At 28.9% G+C, this 16,793-nt stretch overlaps 1 protein-coding gene across 2 annotated transcripts; it reads right to left on the bottom strand.

Moving 5' to 3' along the window:
* Nucleotides 1–1,768: 1,768 nt before the first annotated feature.
* LOC109812586 (inter alpha-trypsin inhibitor, heavy chain-like protein) lies at nt 1,769–12,362 on the bottom strand. 2 transcript variants are annotated; one of them, XM_020376578.3, is made up of 13 exons: nt 11,810–12,362; nt 8,437–8,589; nt 8,070–8,282; nt 7,895–7,984; nt 7,617–7,733; nt 6,906–7,175; nt 5,976–6,135; nt 5,027–5,104; nt 3,899–3,999; nt 3,596–3,766; nt 3,239–3,313; nt 2,346–2,459; nt 1,769–2,215 (listed from the first exon to the last, which is right to left on the bottom strand). In XM_020376578.3, exons 1-13 carry the CDS (start codon nt 12,188–12,190, stop codon nt 1,880–1,882), a joined length of 2,259 nt encoding a protein of 752 aa, XP_020232167.1. In that variant the 5' UTR covers nt 12,191–12,362; the 3' UTR covers nt 1,769–1,879. The 2 variants fall into 2 exon arrangements, with proteins under 2 accessions (XP_020232167.1, XP_082930946.1); XM_083074820.1 differs by lacking the exon at nt 11,810–12,362 and adding an exon at nt 8,777–8,810 and having other exon boundaries at nt 8,437–8,576.
* Nucleotides 12,363–16,793: the final 4,431 nt, after the last annotated feature.

The following is a 16,793-nucleotide window of genomic DNA, read 5'->3' as shown; positions in this document are numbered from 1 at the left end:
ACACATTTTTTAATTATTTTTATATAAACATTTCATTTTTTTACCATGGAATTTTCTTGTCTTAACACGATGTAAATAGGTCTGTTTGATTATGAATAAAAAAAATGAGTGAATAGAAATAAGAAAAAAAATTGATGACATTTTGAGAAAAATATTACAAAAATGTTTGATTTGAATAAAAACATTATATTAGAAATTTAAAATATTAAAAATTTTACACGTTTTTAACAAAATTTATTTGATTATACTGTGTTTTTTTATTTTATTTTATGAAAGTTTAAGTGAATTAGATTTTTGGAGACTCATTAAAGATAGAACAGGTCTTAAGACTCTATTAACACTTATTAAAATACTTATAGATTATTCATCAAGAAATTGATCACATTGATATAAATTTAACTCACTTTAATATAAAAATTTTAGAAAGTCAATCTAACTATAAGAATGAAAGTAATATAAACAAAATTTTGAGTCAAAACTTTATTAGCTTAAATATAATATTTATTAATCATAAAAAAATTGAATAATATTTATAAATATCATTACAGTAAACCCGATTAACAAAGATGTAAAATTGATTAACACCAAAATGTGTGGGTTAATTTGGGAATTTTCTCTCTCCTCACCAACTACAAACAATTCAATCCTCATTTTCACTCGTATTAGCATAAGTAATTTGGTCTAGTGATCTAGTATTGATTAATTGTGGAAAATTACTTTCTCCATTTTCTTTTATTTGACATTTAAGGTTGTAACTAAACTAAAGAATTAAAAATACAATATTTTTTTTTTTTATATATAAATATTATTACATGATTTTTTTATTATGTACTATTTATATCTCATATTAATTAATTAATAATAAAAACGCATAATTAATTATTAAGAGTGAAATTGAAAGAAAAAAATTGGTCATTAATTGTAAAATGAAAATGAAACAGAAATAAAGAAAAATACAAAACTGTCAAACAAAAGGGATGGAGGGAGTATTTGTTAAATTAATTTATGTCTGGTTAATCAAAATACAAACTAGAATTTTAAAACATATATAGCGTTAATTATATTTGCATTTTTACTCACAATATGTAACGATTTAATTAAAAATTTGAATTAAAGGTAAAAAAAATTACCTGGGAAATTCTAAAAATACGTGAGGGATTTGATTTGATTTGGTTATTTTTAATTTATGATAAGTTATGATTAAAATATTACTTAAATAGCTTTAAACTATACGTTATTTACATGCTATTAGTTGTTTCTTGAAAGGAGGAAGATATTTAGTAAGATGAAACATCATGATATCATCACTGCATCCCTGTCTCAAGACTAGTGTTATTATTAAGTTAGAAATTCGTTAGCTTATGTTATTTTATAATTTTTTTACCTTGAAACTTTTTATTAATTAACTTTCATCATACTTGTAAATTTTAATCAAAAAATTATTTAATTTAAATGATGTCATATTTTTATTTACTTTACATTTAGTTGAAGATACCTTGATTACACCAATGTTATTTAAGTCAAAAATCGTTCATAAAAATATTTAATTCTACCATTGAAAGTAACAATAAGCATGAGGGAGGTTTTGCTTCTCAGATTTGCTGAGAACTGAGATTTACGCAATTGCCAAACCCCACCATTATTGTGTTTCTTAAATGAAAAGAAAACACAAATCCACATGGGAATAAAATAGTAAAATTAGTTTATATCTGATTATTTTCCCATTTTTCATAGTTTAGACGAGGAATTGAGGGAATATAAACAAGTATAAGCTGCAAACATGACAGCACAAGAGCTTATATATATAATATATACCTTGTTAACATTTGTAATATTAAACAGATTTTGTATGTTTAACTTAAGCATATACATAATTTCACTACAAACAATCACAGTCGCAGAGCTCAATACAGCATTTGATTAACTCAAAACATGCGAGGGCTGCACAAAGTTGAGTGCAAACGATGGTGCACTTGTCATTCATAAAATTGCAAGTCTGCAGCAGACACATGCCACAACAGTTATCAGCCAATCGACTGCAACAAGTGGAAGCAGCCTTCCCCAGTAGTCCTTCAGGTGGTTTTGCTTCTTTTATAGCTGGTGCCAAGTTCTCAGCAGTTGCTTTCACGTCTCCAAATCCAAGACTCCACCCTCCAAGGAATAACTTCTGGATGTTGTTCATTTCCAAACTCTGGAAGCTAAGCTTCTTGTATGCCTGTTTTGTAGGAATGTAAGTATTTCAGTTCAGACATATTGTGCTGGAACTATTATGATACAGTATTTTACGAAGTGGATCAAGGTAAAAATTTGTCCTTATTTTTCTTAAATTTAAGGCAAAGGTGTACCTTTTGTAACAGAAATTGTTCAGGTGCCTTCTTCCCTTCATCACTCTGTACAAGAACCATGCTCATGCAGGTATACTCTGACGGGACTTTATTTTGAATGCTCATTTTAGAAACCTATAAGAGAGCAGTTTGGCATTTGCTTATAGACGAGCGTGTAGCTAAACACAAAATATACTATAAACAATGGAAAGCATATCAAAATAAAACTATATTAAAGTGAAAATGCATATTTATCCCTGCTTATTGGCTGATTTTAGAACTAGAGAGAAAGTTGAGCAAAAACTTATATTTAACAAAGGATTAAATTAAAAAATTGGTTCTTATACTACACGCCGTTTTTTGATTAGATTCCTATAAAAATGTTTACATTTGGGTTCCTACATTAAAGAAAGATGTAATAAATTGATCCTTACCAATTATCAAAGTTATAATACTGTTAAGATTTTGCTGAGTTGACAAACTTCTATTGCGTGGTTCTCAAGTTATCATGCAGGACAAAAGTTTGTCAATCTAGCAAAATCTAGTACGGTTATAACTTCAGCAACCCATATGGATCAATTCGTAAACATATTAGAATATTTTCATGTAGAGTTTAAAAGAAATAATGATAACAATTATCAATTTTCAATTTAACATTAATAATATATCACACTTAGATAGCAGACATGTTTTTTTTCCCAAAACATTTTTCCAGTTCAGCACTATCCAGCGGCAGCCCTCCTTTCCTGCAACTCTTTCTTGAATGTTAGTGCGTAAAATCAGTGCCACTTTGTTTGAAATAAATGACTTAATGTAACCTGGTCTCCTTAAAATTTCCATTTTCACCTTTTTAAGTTTCTTTTTCTCTTTCAAAAAGAAATTTAATATGCATAAAAAATACATAATAGACAAACCTTCTCCTCCAGCTCTTCACTTTTTAATAACCAGGCTTGAGCAGTGACCAAGTCTATATGTCTCTTTGAAAGAACCTGGAGAGAATACCAAAATTTATATCAAACCACATTTCAGTGCATAGTCGAGTATGCATTCAGCAATCAACCTATTTAAAGGATCTATATTTCAAATGATTCTATAAAGTGTTGAGTGACCAATGGAAGTAAAGAGTGAAGCCAACATAACAGCAGCATAGCATTGCATATGATATGTTAATACCATGTATGCATATTGAGTTCCCATTTGTTAAGATGGGATATATCACAACCAGATATGATGATTAGGTGGTAAGTTAAGCCTTAGGAATGAGATATTACATTACTGAGCTGAATATCCTTTTCTCTTTTCATTTTAAGGTCTACTACGAAGTTAGTCATATCTGCCAAAGTACCGGTGACTTTAACTGATTGGGGAAAAGTTCCACTGTATCTGCCTGATAGAATCAACGGACTTCCAAATGATAGATCTTGTATATGAGTTGGGAATAACTGCAGTAATCAGAATATAGTGTAAACATCAAATAGATGTAACGTGTAAATGTGATCTTTAAGTAAACTATAGTGTATCATTAGAGCATGTTTCCAATTATAATTGAGGATAAAACTTTACTGGATATGTACCTCATATGAATCAAGACCTTCTAAACCTTCGATTGTTATATCAGCAACCGTAACCGATGAAGCTGTACTGAACAGCCTTTGCATTCTAAAGTCGATTGCATCTGGACAAGATTTTATTTTTTTTTAAAAGGAGATTAATAAAACTTAAAATATGTATGATTAAGCAACTTGTGTTTCCCTTGGGAATATAACTAATTGGCAACATTACGCAAAGGCTAAATAGTTGACTTTCGGTGGCAAAGTAGCCCCAATCATACAGCCAACACATTCGAAGTATAAAAACTTAAGATATTCGAAGAATAAAAAAAAGCACTCAATTTGCTAGTGTTTTAACTAGATTTTATGAGCGGGTCATGTCTAAAAGTGTGGGAGAGTGTGGGCTTTCACTTTTCAGCTTGACAAACTTCAACAGTTCAACTTGTTTATCTATGGACATTTTTATTTTTTGTACTAGGATATCTTTTGACTTAGAGACTAATTCGTTTTTGAAGCGTTGAGATAACGGAAGTGAGCTTTGTTCATTCCAACAAAATCTTATTTATAATCATGGACAGAGCACGGTTAAGAAACCAAGTGCTGGGACCTTGACACTTTAAACTTATGAGTTATTTATGACTCTTCCTTCTCAATTTTATTTGTTTCAAACAAGATGTGGGATTTGTTTTCCAATAATGGCCTCGCTCCCCCATGTCTAGTTGGCTTGGCCGTAGCTGTGAATTATCTTCAATTGCTAGTCTGGGCTTGAACTAAGTTGGGACTTCAAAGGCCACAAGTCGTGCTTTTATTTACTGTCTAGGCATTTGCTTCTTTTCTTAAATTTTTAGATGCCTAACAAATCTACAACAAACTATCTAGTTTTATTGTTAGCTCACCTACAAAAAATTAATCCTAGAAACTCCACGTGCTAAATATTTTAAGATGTCTCACATGATATGTCCAGAATACTCCCTACAAATTTTGGACAATCCTATTTGCTTGAGCTAATTTTTGTTAGTCCCAATCTAATTCAATAGTTTTATGATTCATCTGCCTAAACACACTGATTAGCGTTATTAGGGACTTCAAGACAAATTACTAACAAGAAAGTTTAAAATTTGAGCCTCAAATTTACGCTAACGTCAAGCTGACCTAAATCATGAGCAAAATCATAGTGGCCCCTCCCAATTTGCGCTAGCATTTCCAGGAAGTAGTGGTTGCAATATAAACCTGAAATTTTCAAAATACGAAACAGATAAACAAAGTGTTGCAAGAAATAAAGTGATTAATATTAAATAATCAATATTGAACATTGGGACCGTCTATTTAAACTTAAAAGAAATTGTATAAATTTATTTTTAAACTAATTTCTTAAGAAACAGATAAAAATTGTTTCTTAAAAAAATAGAAAATTGTTTCTTTTTAAATAAACAGTTTAGACAGATACATAAAAAAAATAGAAAATTAATAGTTTTATTAAAAAAAATATTAAACAACTGATCCTATTATGCCAATTAGAAATATGATAAATAGAAGCTTCTACATTCAGACGGACAACATGGTAGTAGTAACAATTAACAAACCCAATAATTGGTAATTGGCAAATACAAATCTGTCTTTTAAAAAAAATGTTTTGGTTACAAAAAGTTTGGGTAGATGGGAGGTTACCCCATGGTCCATTCCAAGGTCAGGGAATCGTCTAACATTCAAACTGGTACTTCATAGATGACCTACGGATGAAAGTTCACGAGCAGAGTCAAACCCATGACCTTGTCAATATTGATCGACCGACCCTCATTTGCACCACCCTTTTTATTTGGTGCGTACATTCTCGATTTACTTTATTCTTGAAAAAAGTGGAAGCTATTTTCGAACACTCTCATCTTGACAAATTAAGCAGCATATGTCAAAGAAATCGTTTCTATCAGCTTAAAACATGCCAAAATTAAGTTTCAAAACATTTTTGGCTACTTAAAACATCAGCTGAAGTAAGCAAAACACTTATCAAAGGTTGAAGTGTCAAACAAACATTGCCAATTAATGATGTCACGTAAACTGTTTACTTAAGAGTATAAATAGAAGAGGAAGCTAGAATCCTTGCCTATGCCAAATGTACATATGCGTGGTGTTCGAACCAATTGCCCCCTTGATACATAGCTTGTCACAAAATTGCATATTTCTCTCTCATCGTCAACAGCCCCATCAGTAACGAGAAAAATAAGAGGGACTGAATCAGTTGATTTCTCAAGTAGCTTCATTGCCTATGATACAGCAGAATATTAAATAAAATATCATATGACAAAATGTACATATATAGGATTCAACATTCAAAAGTTTTACACGGGATACAAGTTATTAAACACTGCATAGAATGTGCTAGTCATTAAAAGGCAAATATACCATACCAGCAACAAATCTACCTTTTACCTTTACGTTTAACATTACAAGCAAATCAAACACAGATGCCAAGCCTGGAAGTCAGATAAGGCATATGATATTGTTAATCCAAGAAAACTTCTGAAGAGTCAAAGTGCGATGTACTAAAGATAAGGTGTTGACTTTTAGCCATTAATAAAAAATAATAATAATAAAAAAAAACAAAAAAAAAAACAGGTAGATTCCAAGACAAATGGGAGAATACAGAGTAAATAAGAAGGAACTAACTTTTGTTGGGTACAAATTGCTCAAGTGAATTTAACACTACATCCAATTCAAACTCTAACAATGTTAGATATGAGTCCTTCTCCTTCCAACTTATATGTTATTCGACTTATTCCTTTTTAACGAGGGACTTCTTCATTCACACTTATCACTCCAACCAATTTGATATATAAATAATAAAATCAAAGAGGTAAGATAATAAAACAGTAGCCTTAGGCTTTTCATCTCCTCTTCTTAGACATATAATACTTTCACTAGTGCAGTTGAATTGAGAAAACAAAATTAACAAAAAAGACTTAATTAACAAGCCATGAAATAAGAGAACAATGTTTTGCAAAGCACATTGAAAACTTCAACAAATAAGAATTACCTGAGTTAAGGGAAGCATGATATTAGTGTCACCATTAGCAATAAAATTAGTATCAACCCACTTGGTAGCATTCAAAATTGCTTCCTGTGTAGCCGTTTCCATTGATGACGAAAATAAGGATACCGCCCCATTGAAAGCTATAATGTTAAATGTATCTTGTGCATGTAGTTGAGAGAGTGATGTCAGAAGTGCATTCTTTGTGTTTTCAAGCGGACTTCCCTTCATGCTTACGCTTATATCTACTATAAACACCACATCCTTCTTAAAAACCTATCAAGTGACAGAATGCTCCATTCTAAATAAGCTTGAAAAGTAAAGGCAGCATGATCGAAAATTTGAAACATGCATGCACCTGTGTAATGTTGACCATATTATTTCTATCTGCCTTTGAACTAGTTGTGTTCCCTGACAATTTTCCGAGTTCCATATGATTCTAATTACTTCTATAAATATAAATTATCTTTCTACTTTAACAAACATTTATTCTGCCGGGTGAAACTGTCTTGCTCAGCTAAAATTAAGCAAAGAACAACATCTTATTTGTTCGTATATGAGAAAGAGAAATGGAGATAGCTTACACGCAAGCTGCAAGATAACCATTTTATGCATTCATGTTGCATGTATACACACAACCTTAAATACCTCATGTTAAAGTAATCCCAAGAAAATTTTAGGAAAAAATATATCACATATCTTAATATTGCAACAAACCTTTCCATCCTGGCTGTTTCCCGGGTAAAGATACAAGCAAAATATCTCTCTCTCATCAAAATCACGCAGGAATGGAGATTGCAAGAGAAGACCTCCAAAAATGTCATTTGAAGTAACCTGTGTGAAAGCACTAGACCATTAAGCTAATAATTTTTTTTATTATTGCAGAGAAATATTCTGGTCTGATTCTGAATGTCTATGGTTAATTAAGAATCCACTCCTTGTATGGAATTGCATTAAAAATTATTTTAATTGAATTCTATGCTTCAAGGTCTTACAGTGTACGAGAAATTGAAGTCTGTACTTGACCATTCTAGCACTTCTGCTTCATATAATAAATTTAATTTGCCGGCTTGGCGCAATAGTTCCTGGAAAATCGTAAAGATAATGTTTAGTTCAATTCAAATCTAACGGAAGCCAAACAGAACTTTGTAATAGCGCAATAGATTTTACCTTAAAAGGATGACTGGCGGTTTTGCATAACATTTCCGTTGCACCACCAGAATTGACTTTCAAAAATATCTTCTCTTTCTTAGAAATTCTTCTCCCAACAGGGTTGACGTAAGAGGGAAAGCTGAAAGGGACACAGACTGATAACTGACCATCATGAAATAAAATTTTCTGGGACCATTTGATTTTAATTGAGAAGACGGAGCCTCCCCTAAACTGCAAAACATAATTAATTTCTTAAATTAATAGGCTGTACACGTTAATAACTATCAAGTATCAACTCTAGTAAAATGTAAAACAAAAAAAAAACTGTCAAGTATCATGTATCAACAATTAAGTTGTGTTTTGCTATGTGTGATGTAATAATAACCTGTGGAATCTTAATGGTGTATATTCGACTGTTCAAAAAGTATCCGTCTTTAGCTTTGGCCACTTTATCCTTATCCTTCTCATCTTTCAGAGAGATCAATTCAGTGTGGTAAGATCTTCCGGAACCATCAACCTCTAGACCTAGAAGTGAACCCTGTTAGCCACATCATATTAACTTGAGAACTCATGAAACAAACTGCCTATCAAGTTGCAGAAAAAAAATGGCATGCAATTTCATCAAGCATCATGACATAAATCTAAAAAACAACAAAACATTTCATGGTGTCCACAATCATGACTAAAATATCAAGGATGTAACAAGACCGACTAAGAAACGCAACTTAACCAGCACAAATGCATCTTGACGATTACGCTCGCAACACTTAAAACCCAATATCAATAGATTGTTAGGATGGCAGATATATTCATGTTGTCTAAACAAATGAGTCAGCGCGCTAATTATAATTGTATTAATTAAAAATTAATATTAATAATATAATAAATTTTAAATTGAGCCAGCCTAACACAACGAGACCCTTGATATGATTAACATGAACTTTATGAAATTAAAGTTAGTATATATGACATACATAGAGAAGAAATGAACTTTATGCCAGGCAGATGATATGATTAACAGGAACGGCTAAATTTATTAGGTCGTGACTAATAATCTCTAAATTAAATCATGAGTACTAGACTGATAAAAAAAAATTATGAGTACTAGTGGCCTTTCTTTCAGCTTCACTACAAGATAACAAGCATAAGCTGCAGAACTGAGCAAAATATCACCCACTAGAAAAGGACAAAAGGTGGGACATGCTTCGAAAATATTCTAAAAGTTATTTTTCACATAAAATACTAAATAATGCAGAATATTATGAGGATAGTTATATTAATAATCTTTAAAATTAACGTTAATTACACTTCACTTTACTTAACTAAAAATTATACCTAATTTCCTTGCATTTTCCTTATTTTATTATTTTAAAAATACTATGTCCATGGTTCGTAATTCGTATCTAAAAAATTAGTACAATTTTCTAAAAACATGTCGTCTCAACAAGTAAAAATAATATATAAAGTAAGGAAAGTAAGTATAATGTTTCAATCAAAATGGATGTAAACATCCTTAAATTAGAAGTTATTTACGATATCCGATAGATCAAATGACTTCGTGTTTGAGTATTTAACATAACTTGGACGGATCTAGGAGATTATTTATTTTAACTCAAACTTAATTTGATTAATTAAAACGAGATGTGTTGTAGGAATGAATTGGGTCATGTACCCCCCTTACATGCAAAATCCAATGCATGTCTCTTTTTTTTTTATTATTAGGATTTTGTTTCTCTTTATAGCTATGTTAGCGTAAGAGTAATTGGCAAGACCGCAAAAATAATGATTTTAAAATTTATACAGAAGAAAAATAAAGAAAAAAATATACAGAATTCAAAATCAAAATCCATTGATTTTAATTTCAAAGACTAAAATCATATTTAGTTGATATGTTTTTAGAATTTAATTATCATGAAGTATGAGTATAAATATTTTTACAATATCAAAATAATTAAAAAAATATTATCAATATAATTTTAATATAATTATTATGAAAATTATCAAATTTATCATATATTAAAATGTATGATTAGATAATAGTATAGAAAATTTTTACATGATTATTTATCAGTACATGATAATTAATTTTGTATTTTAATTAATAATTACAAAAGAAAAACTTTAATTTTACATTTTCTTAATGCAATGAGTCAAAATATTTTTTTCAAAAATTTTAAATACAAAAAAAATGATATTTCTATTAATAATTACTGATATATATACACGTAAATAAAATATTTTTTATTATCTATTGATGAAAAAATTTTCTCTAACTAAAAATCCTAAAAACAAACAAAACACACTTTTCTCGTATTATTCCCTTATTTAAAATTTTTCGTTTTCGCACATGAACATTCAAATGTTTTCACTTTTGTGGTAACAGACGTTTTTATTTCAATCATTCATAAAGAACAACTTTTTCTAAAGAACAATTTCAACCTCAACAAATCATTTAACCAGTTTAGGCCTAGCAACCTCACTCTTCAATCATTCATTTTTTCCACCAGTAAAAATAATATTAAAAAAAAATCAACTTTACCCTACTTCTCAAACAAACAAATTAACACATGCACAGTCGCACACAATCTTTTTCTTTATATGCATATTGACAATATTATATAAACACGTGCCCCTTTTACCGCGGTACCTCCTCCGCGGATACAATTTATTTTAAGAAAATTATTATATAAATGTATTTTCCTTTTGTCTCATTTCCAATATTATTTTCCTTTTTTCATCGCATTATCTATAATTTATTATTATTATTTTTTTTTTACTTTTCATCTCTGTCTATTTCCACCTGAATTCATCTCAAAATGATAGGGGGGTAATCATCGGTCAAATATGATTGATTTTAGAATGATACAATCCTAACCAATATAATTCATAGTTTGTATTAATTCGACTCAAACATGATCAAATGACTTGTCGATTTAGACGGATTTTAATTTGAGTAGGTCTCGATTTTATTAAACGGATAGAGATATATTGAACTTTTAATCATTTAATTGGTGTAAATAAAACTTTTATTTAATTTATTATCTATTTCTTTTCAATTCTTGTATCCTTTTTTATACATTCAATTATCCAAATATTATTTAGGTCGTCTAGAGTGGAAATGCATAAAATTATTCAAGTTTCAAATAATTTAAATATTATATTAAATTATTTAGGTATATGATATAAATAAAAAATATTACAAACTACACCCTTACCTAGAGGATTTTGTACATCAACAACAAAGATTAAAGATGACTCAAAATAAACTTTATTTTTAGATCTAAATTATAATTATTTTGATTTTGATTTTGTTTAGAGAGTTGAATTTAGATATCAATGAGTTCAAAAACTCAAATTCAAAGGCAACTGAAATTAATCATTTTAAATCGTATTTTTAATTCACCTATATTAATAACTCGTTCGAATTCATCTATTTACCTTTTTTTTTATTTTTTTATTTGGAGTTGGATTTCGAAATTGGTATTCACCCTTACAAAATGAGATGTAATATTGTACACTGCTCTTTATTTTTATTTTTTAAAATAGATATATCTCTTTCTTAAGTTGACATATTGAACATCAAATTCCAATATTTAGTTAAGTAGAGCAGCCCGTGTTAACAATTTTTTATTATTTTATTTTACTTTACTTTTACTATAAAGTATATTTAGATGAGCATATTTTGTATTAAAATTAAAGTTAAGAAAAATGAAGTATGAATGCATGATATTAATCGGTATTGGTGAGTATTTATTTACCTGTTCACCCATAGGTATGGCAACCTGGCAGTCACACGTACTTCTTGCCGTGACGCAATGCACGCGCCACTTTCCGGTGACCGTTACGAACGCCGTGTCCAAGGAGCACTCCACTTCCATGCCAACTCCGAGAACCTGAAGCGGAATCAGCGCCGGAGGATCGCACTCGCCCAGCACGTACGGCTGGTAGCTTCGAATGTCCGGGTTCTCCACTTTCTCCGGATCCGATATCACCGCGTAGCACATCGGCGCCGTCGGAAGGAATCCCTCCGCTGACCTTTCCATCGCCGTCGCCGGCGACGGAGCCATTCCTTTCCCGTAGTAGACTCGCTTGGAGAGGTTCAGTCCGAATTCGACGGAGCTGGAAAAACAGTCGGCCATCGCCGCTGAGAGAATTTAGAGAGAGAGAGAGAGAGAGGTTTTTGATGGGAGAAGACGAGGGTTTGCGAAGTGGCACTAAAAAGGAACGTTATGCAAAGAAGACGAAGAAGAAGAAAGAGGAAAAGGTAGCTCTACTCTACCCACGAGTCCTGGCAACCGCACTGGACCCGCGAACCAAATTTTCTTTTATTCTTTTCTTTTTTCTCCTTAATATTAACATTATCTAAATATAATAATAAAATAAAATTAAAAAAAAATAGCCGTCAATAATTATGGTGTTAATAGCAATAACCATGTGACACGTCACTGACAAAAGCCTTATTGTTGGAACAAGATAACATCCTGAACTAATGAATGGTTTACATTTCATCATAGAGTTAATTTGATAGCATAAATATATAGATTAATTTATTATATATAACGTGAGAAAAAAAATATTTTCATGCGAAAAATTAAATAAATAAATAAATAATTTTTTTCTTTTGGTCCTTAAAGTATTCAGAGTCGATATCAGATTAATCTCCTCGTTATATTTCTCATAGTGCATATACAAAATAGAATTCGAAACCTTAACCTCAAGGACGGAGCCAAGGGGGGACCTACGGGTGCCACGGCCCCCCCAACAATTTTAATTTTTTTTATATTTTTTTTATATGCTTTTGATACTTTAATTTTCATTTATTATAAATTATATATTATTTATTCTCGGCCCCCCAGTATTGAAATCCTGGCTCCGTCCCTGCTTAACCTTACTTAAACATGAATCAAATTCTACTACTAAACTACAAGCCTGGGTTATAAACAGTATATAATGTAGCAACAGTGTAAAACAGAAGAAGAGTACGTTGAAGTGGATTTATTTCTTTGAAACGAAGAAGAGTTGTTACCGCAACAAAGGAAACCGCTAACGACAAAGTAAACTCTGTTTGAAATGGACAAACGTGATTGGAAAGCAACATGAAAATCCTTTAATTACTGCAGTACAGTATTTTACTACCATAACTGAAGTTACTCTTCTGCATGAGTAGATTATTTACTTTTATATTAAATAACATATAATTAAAATTATCAAGAAAATACTTTTAGTGTGCTGTGTGCATCTCTTTTCATTACAAATAAACATGAGAGTGATGAGACAGGAAATTATACAAATGTACAATTTATTACTAATAATGATTATTTTAAAAAAAATGAATTTGATACGTTCTATAGTTAAACATAAAATATAAAGGAAAATGCTTAATTAATCCTCCAGAAGTTATAATCCGAAAAATTCTCTAAATGTTTAGAGTTGTATTTGTGTAGATTGATTTAACCTAAAAAAATTAATTTAATATTAGTTATTTTAAACTTTGAAGATAAATCAACATGTATGATTCCAACGTCCTAACATTTCTCACATATAAAATATCACTTAAATATAGTTGTTATTTTTTTATTCATTGAAATTAAAATGATTATACTAGAACCCTAATAATATATTCTAATACATTTAATCAGTACATTGGTGGGGTTAGTTAAAGATTATAATGAAGTCAGATCGCAATATCAAACTTGAAAATGATATACTTATCTTTATCAAAAGAAAAATAACAAAACGCCTACCACGTGCATCATGTTGAATCAGAGAATTTTTTAAGAATAAATAAATGCATGATAAAAAAATAATCAGAATCTCTAATTTGCTTCTTTTAGAGGAAGTTCACTAAGGTCGTAGTCCTTTTGTTCTTCTTAGATATTAAATTTGCATAAATTATTATTTAAATAGACATTAAGTCAAGAAATTATTTAAGCGATGGTCCCCCTCGTCCTCAGCTTTTTTTATGCTCAGTCACAAGAAGCCAAGCATAATCATATGCTAAACTTTTATTAAAAGATAAGCTAAGGATCACCATATATTTTCTTTAACATATGCTTCATAATTAATTTTGTTTAGGGCTGAAAAACAGAGTGGCCATGCTAGCTGTGTGCGTATATACTATTCGTGATTGAAGGCCCTAGTAAATTAGTAATTAAATAAAGTACTTTGGTAACTATATATATGCAAAAGCCTAAACTCAAATTAAGTCTCTCTTTTATGAATAATAATATAGCAGGGGGGAAACAGAAATTATGATAAACTTCCTTTTAAAAAAAGAAAAAAAGTTATGTCCTTACAACATAAAATAATTTTACAAAATTATAATATAATATCACAAACTATCATTTATGATAAATTTGTCAACTTTTACAATAAGTACCTTAAAAATTATATTAATAATAATTTTTTAATTGTTTGACTAAAAATTTATGTGGGTGTATGACTATTAAATTTTTAAAAGAAATGATTTTTTATTTTCTAATTAGAATGCATGCAATGGATCATAGGGCAGGAAAAGATCATGTGGGTGGAGTTTTGACATGTAATGTAATCATATTATGAAACGTACTTAATTAATTAGTGTGAACAGAATTCAAAGTGATATCAGAAATTAGGGGATTGATTAGTCAAAAGTGGAAACATTTGCATTTAAGTGGAGCCATTATTGTTTGGTTATGAGTGTGAAGTTCTTCTCTGAATGTATGGTACATTGTTTCTGGCATTGGAAGGAAAATGAAAGCGATGCAACTAAATCACGTATATATATTACCAGGGTGGTCCCCTATCATATTAGTATGGTCCCTGCATACGAGTATCTTTCATCATCCTATAATGTCGAGGCCAAAGGTAACATATACAACAATTCAATATATACGTTAGAAAAATACTTTACGTTGTCATTTAAATAAAACTACTAAGAAGAAAGAACTTTATCACTCATAATAATTATATTCGACGTCAAGATAATTGATTTCAGGTAATAAACGAATAAATGTTTTCTATAAAAATAAAATTCAAGACTTTTGTCCTTTCCATTCTTGCTCTAAATTGGGTGTTGATATATTCAATTAATAGTTTAATTGGTAGTGATTGAGAATTATAATTGTAATATACAAACTATATTTTCCGTTGGAGAGGCTTTTTAATAATATAATTTAGAGATAAACCTCCCTTGATTTTTTTAAATATAATAAGTGTTATATCAAATTATCAATATAACTTTGGATAAATTATATTTTGGTCTTTTATTTTATTTATTAGATTTATTTTATTTTTTTATCTATTAAAATGTTTATTAATTTATTCCTTTTAAAATAACAATAATTTGTAATTTTGCAACACAATTTTGAATCAATTTTTGATTAATTTGATATGTAAAACTTGTAACAATAGATTCAACTGTATAAAAATTATAAAACTCAATTAATGTTTAAATTCATAAAAGCTATAATATAATTGAAAATCATGTAAAATATATGTCTAAAAACAACTAGAAAATATATAATATGAAATTATAGATTTTGAAATTCGAATTGTCTTTTGGACTTATTCTTATACAATTTTTATCATGTTTATAATAATTTTTTATTTAAACTTTAATTGTATTTAATAGTTTTCACATAAATAAGATTAATAAGACGAATTTCAAATTTTAAATCAAGAAAAAAATAATCTAAAATCATGTCTAAAATTAGAAACAATGACCATTATTTTTAATAAAGGATCAAATTGATTCAAATTTAAAAGATAAATAATTATAATAAACATTTTAAAAAATAAATGACTAATAAAATGAATATAACAAATAAAATAATAAATCAAAAGAATAATTTGTTCTATAACTTTTTGATAATAAGTATTTTTGAATCATCTTTTGACAACAATTTTTATATAAAATTTTCCTCTTTAAAGAAACAATTTAATTACACAAAAGCGATATTAAAAAAATTGATTTTTCAAATTTTGACTTTAAAAAATGGTTTAATGAATTTATTATTCGAGTTAAATTAACATGTATCATTTAGGTGGTGAAAATTGTGTTCACTCTATAATTTAGAATTTTGTTCTTCACAAGGATATATAACGGCATAAAGTTGCATTGCAACAAAATTAATTACCATGCAAATTGTGAAATATATTAGGTTGGAAAGATTTCCAGTTTTATTTTGTGAGTAAAGAGAAAGAGACTCTTTAGAAGGCAGTAGCCGTATGAATAGGTGCAACAAATTAATAACATTATTTATAGAATGTATACAAAAAACTTTTTTTGCCAGCATATAGCATGTATTCAATGTTTCTGTATATCATATCATATTATATATATATATATATATATATATATATATATATATATAAAGAAATTCAATACAAATCACAAATTTTATGAGTCTCTTGTATTTTTTAATAAATATTTTATGATTTTTTTGTATTATTTAATGATTTTCTCTCTTAATTTAATTATAAGACCTACAAAAATTTGTGATTGTATGTATGTTAATTTTATCTTATAAACTTTTTTTTCTAGGAAAATTAAGTAAATATATATCAATAAGAGTGTCATTTAAAAAATTGTGAGAATTAAATTATTTTAATAATAATTATTATAATTATTATTATTATTGATTATAATTAGAATAAATTTTTGTTTGGATATTTTTTGGAAATTGATTTTCAAATATTTAGATAGTTCCATTTGGATACAACCAAAAATTAACTTTAATATAATAAAACAGTTTTAAGAGA

This window comes from Cajanus cajan, chromosome 5, assembly GCF_000230855.2.
Source record: "Cajanus cajan strain Asha chromosome 5, NIPB_CcT2T_4, whole genome shotgun sequence".
In the NCBI taxonomy this organism is placed as follows: domain Eukaryota; kingdom Viridiplantae; phylum Streptophyta; class Magnoliopsida; order Fabales; family Fabaceae; genus Cajanus; species Cajanus cajan.
The sequence above is the reverse complement of the archived record's forward strand: the minus strand, read 5'-3'. Positions and strand labels throughout refer to the sequence as shown.

What these genes read in the sequence shown, in the direction of transcription:
- LOC109812586 (XM_020376578.3), bottom strand. Translation starts at nt 12,190, where the DNA reads ATGGCCGACTGTTTTTCCAGCTCCGTCGAATTCGGACTGAACCTCTCC. An exon ending in TCATGCTTCCCTTAACTCAG is followed by an intron (nt 6,136 to 6,905) that starts GTAATTCTTATT and finishes GCTGTATCATAG; the next exon opens with GCAATGAAGCTACTTGAGAA. An exon ending in AACAATTTCTGTTACAAAAG is followed by an intron (nt 2,216 to 2,345) that starts GTACACCTTTGC and finishes CCTACAAAACAG; the next exon opens with GCATACAAGAAGCTTAGCTT.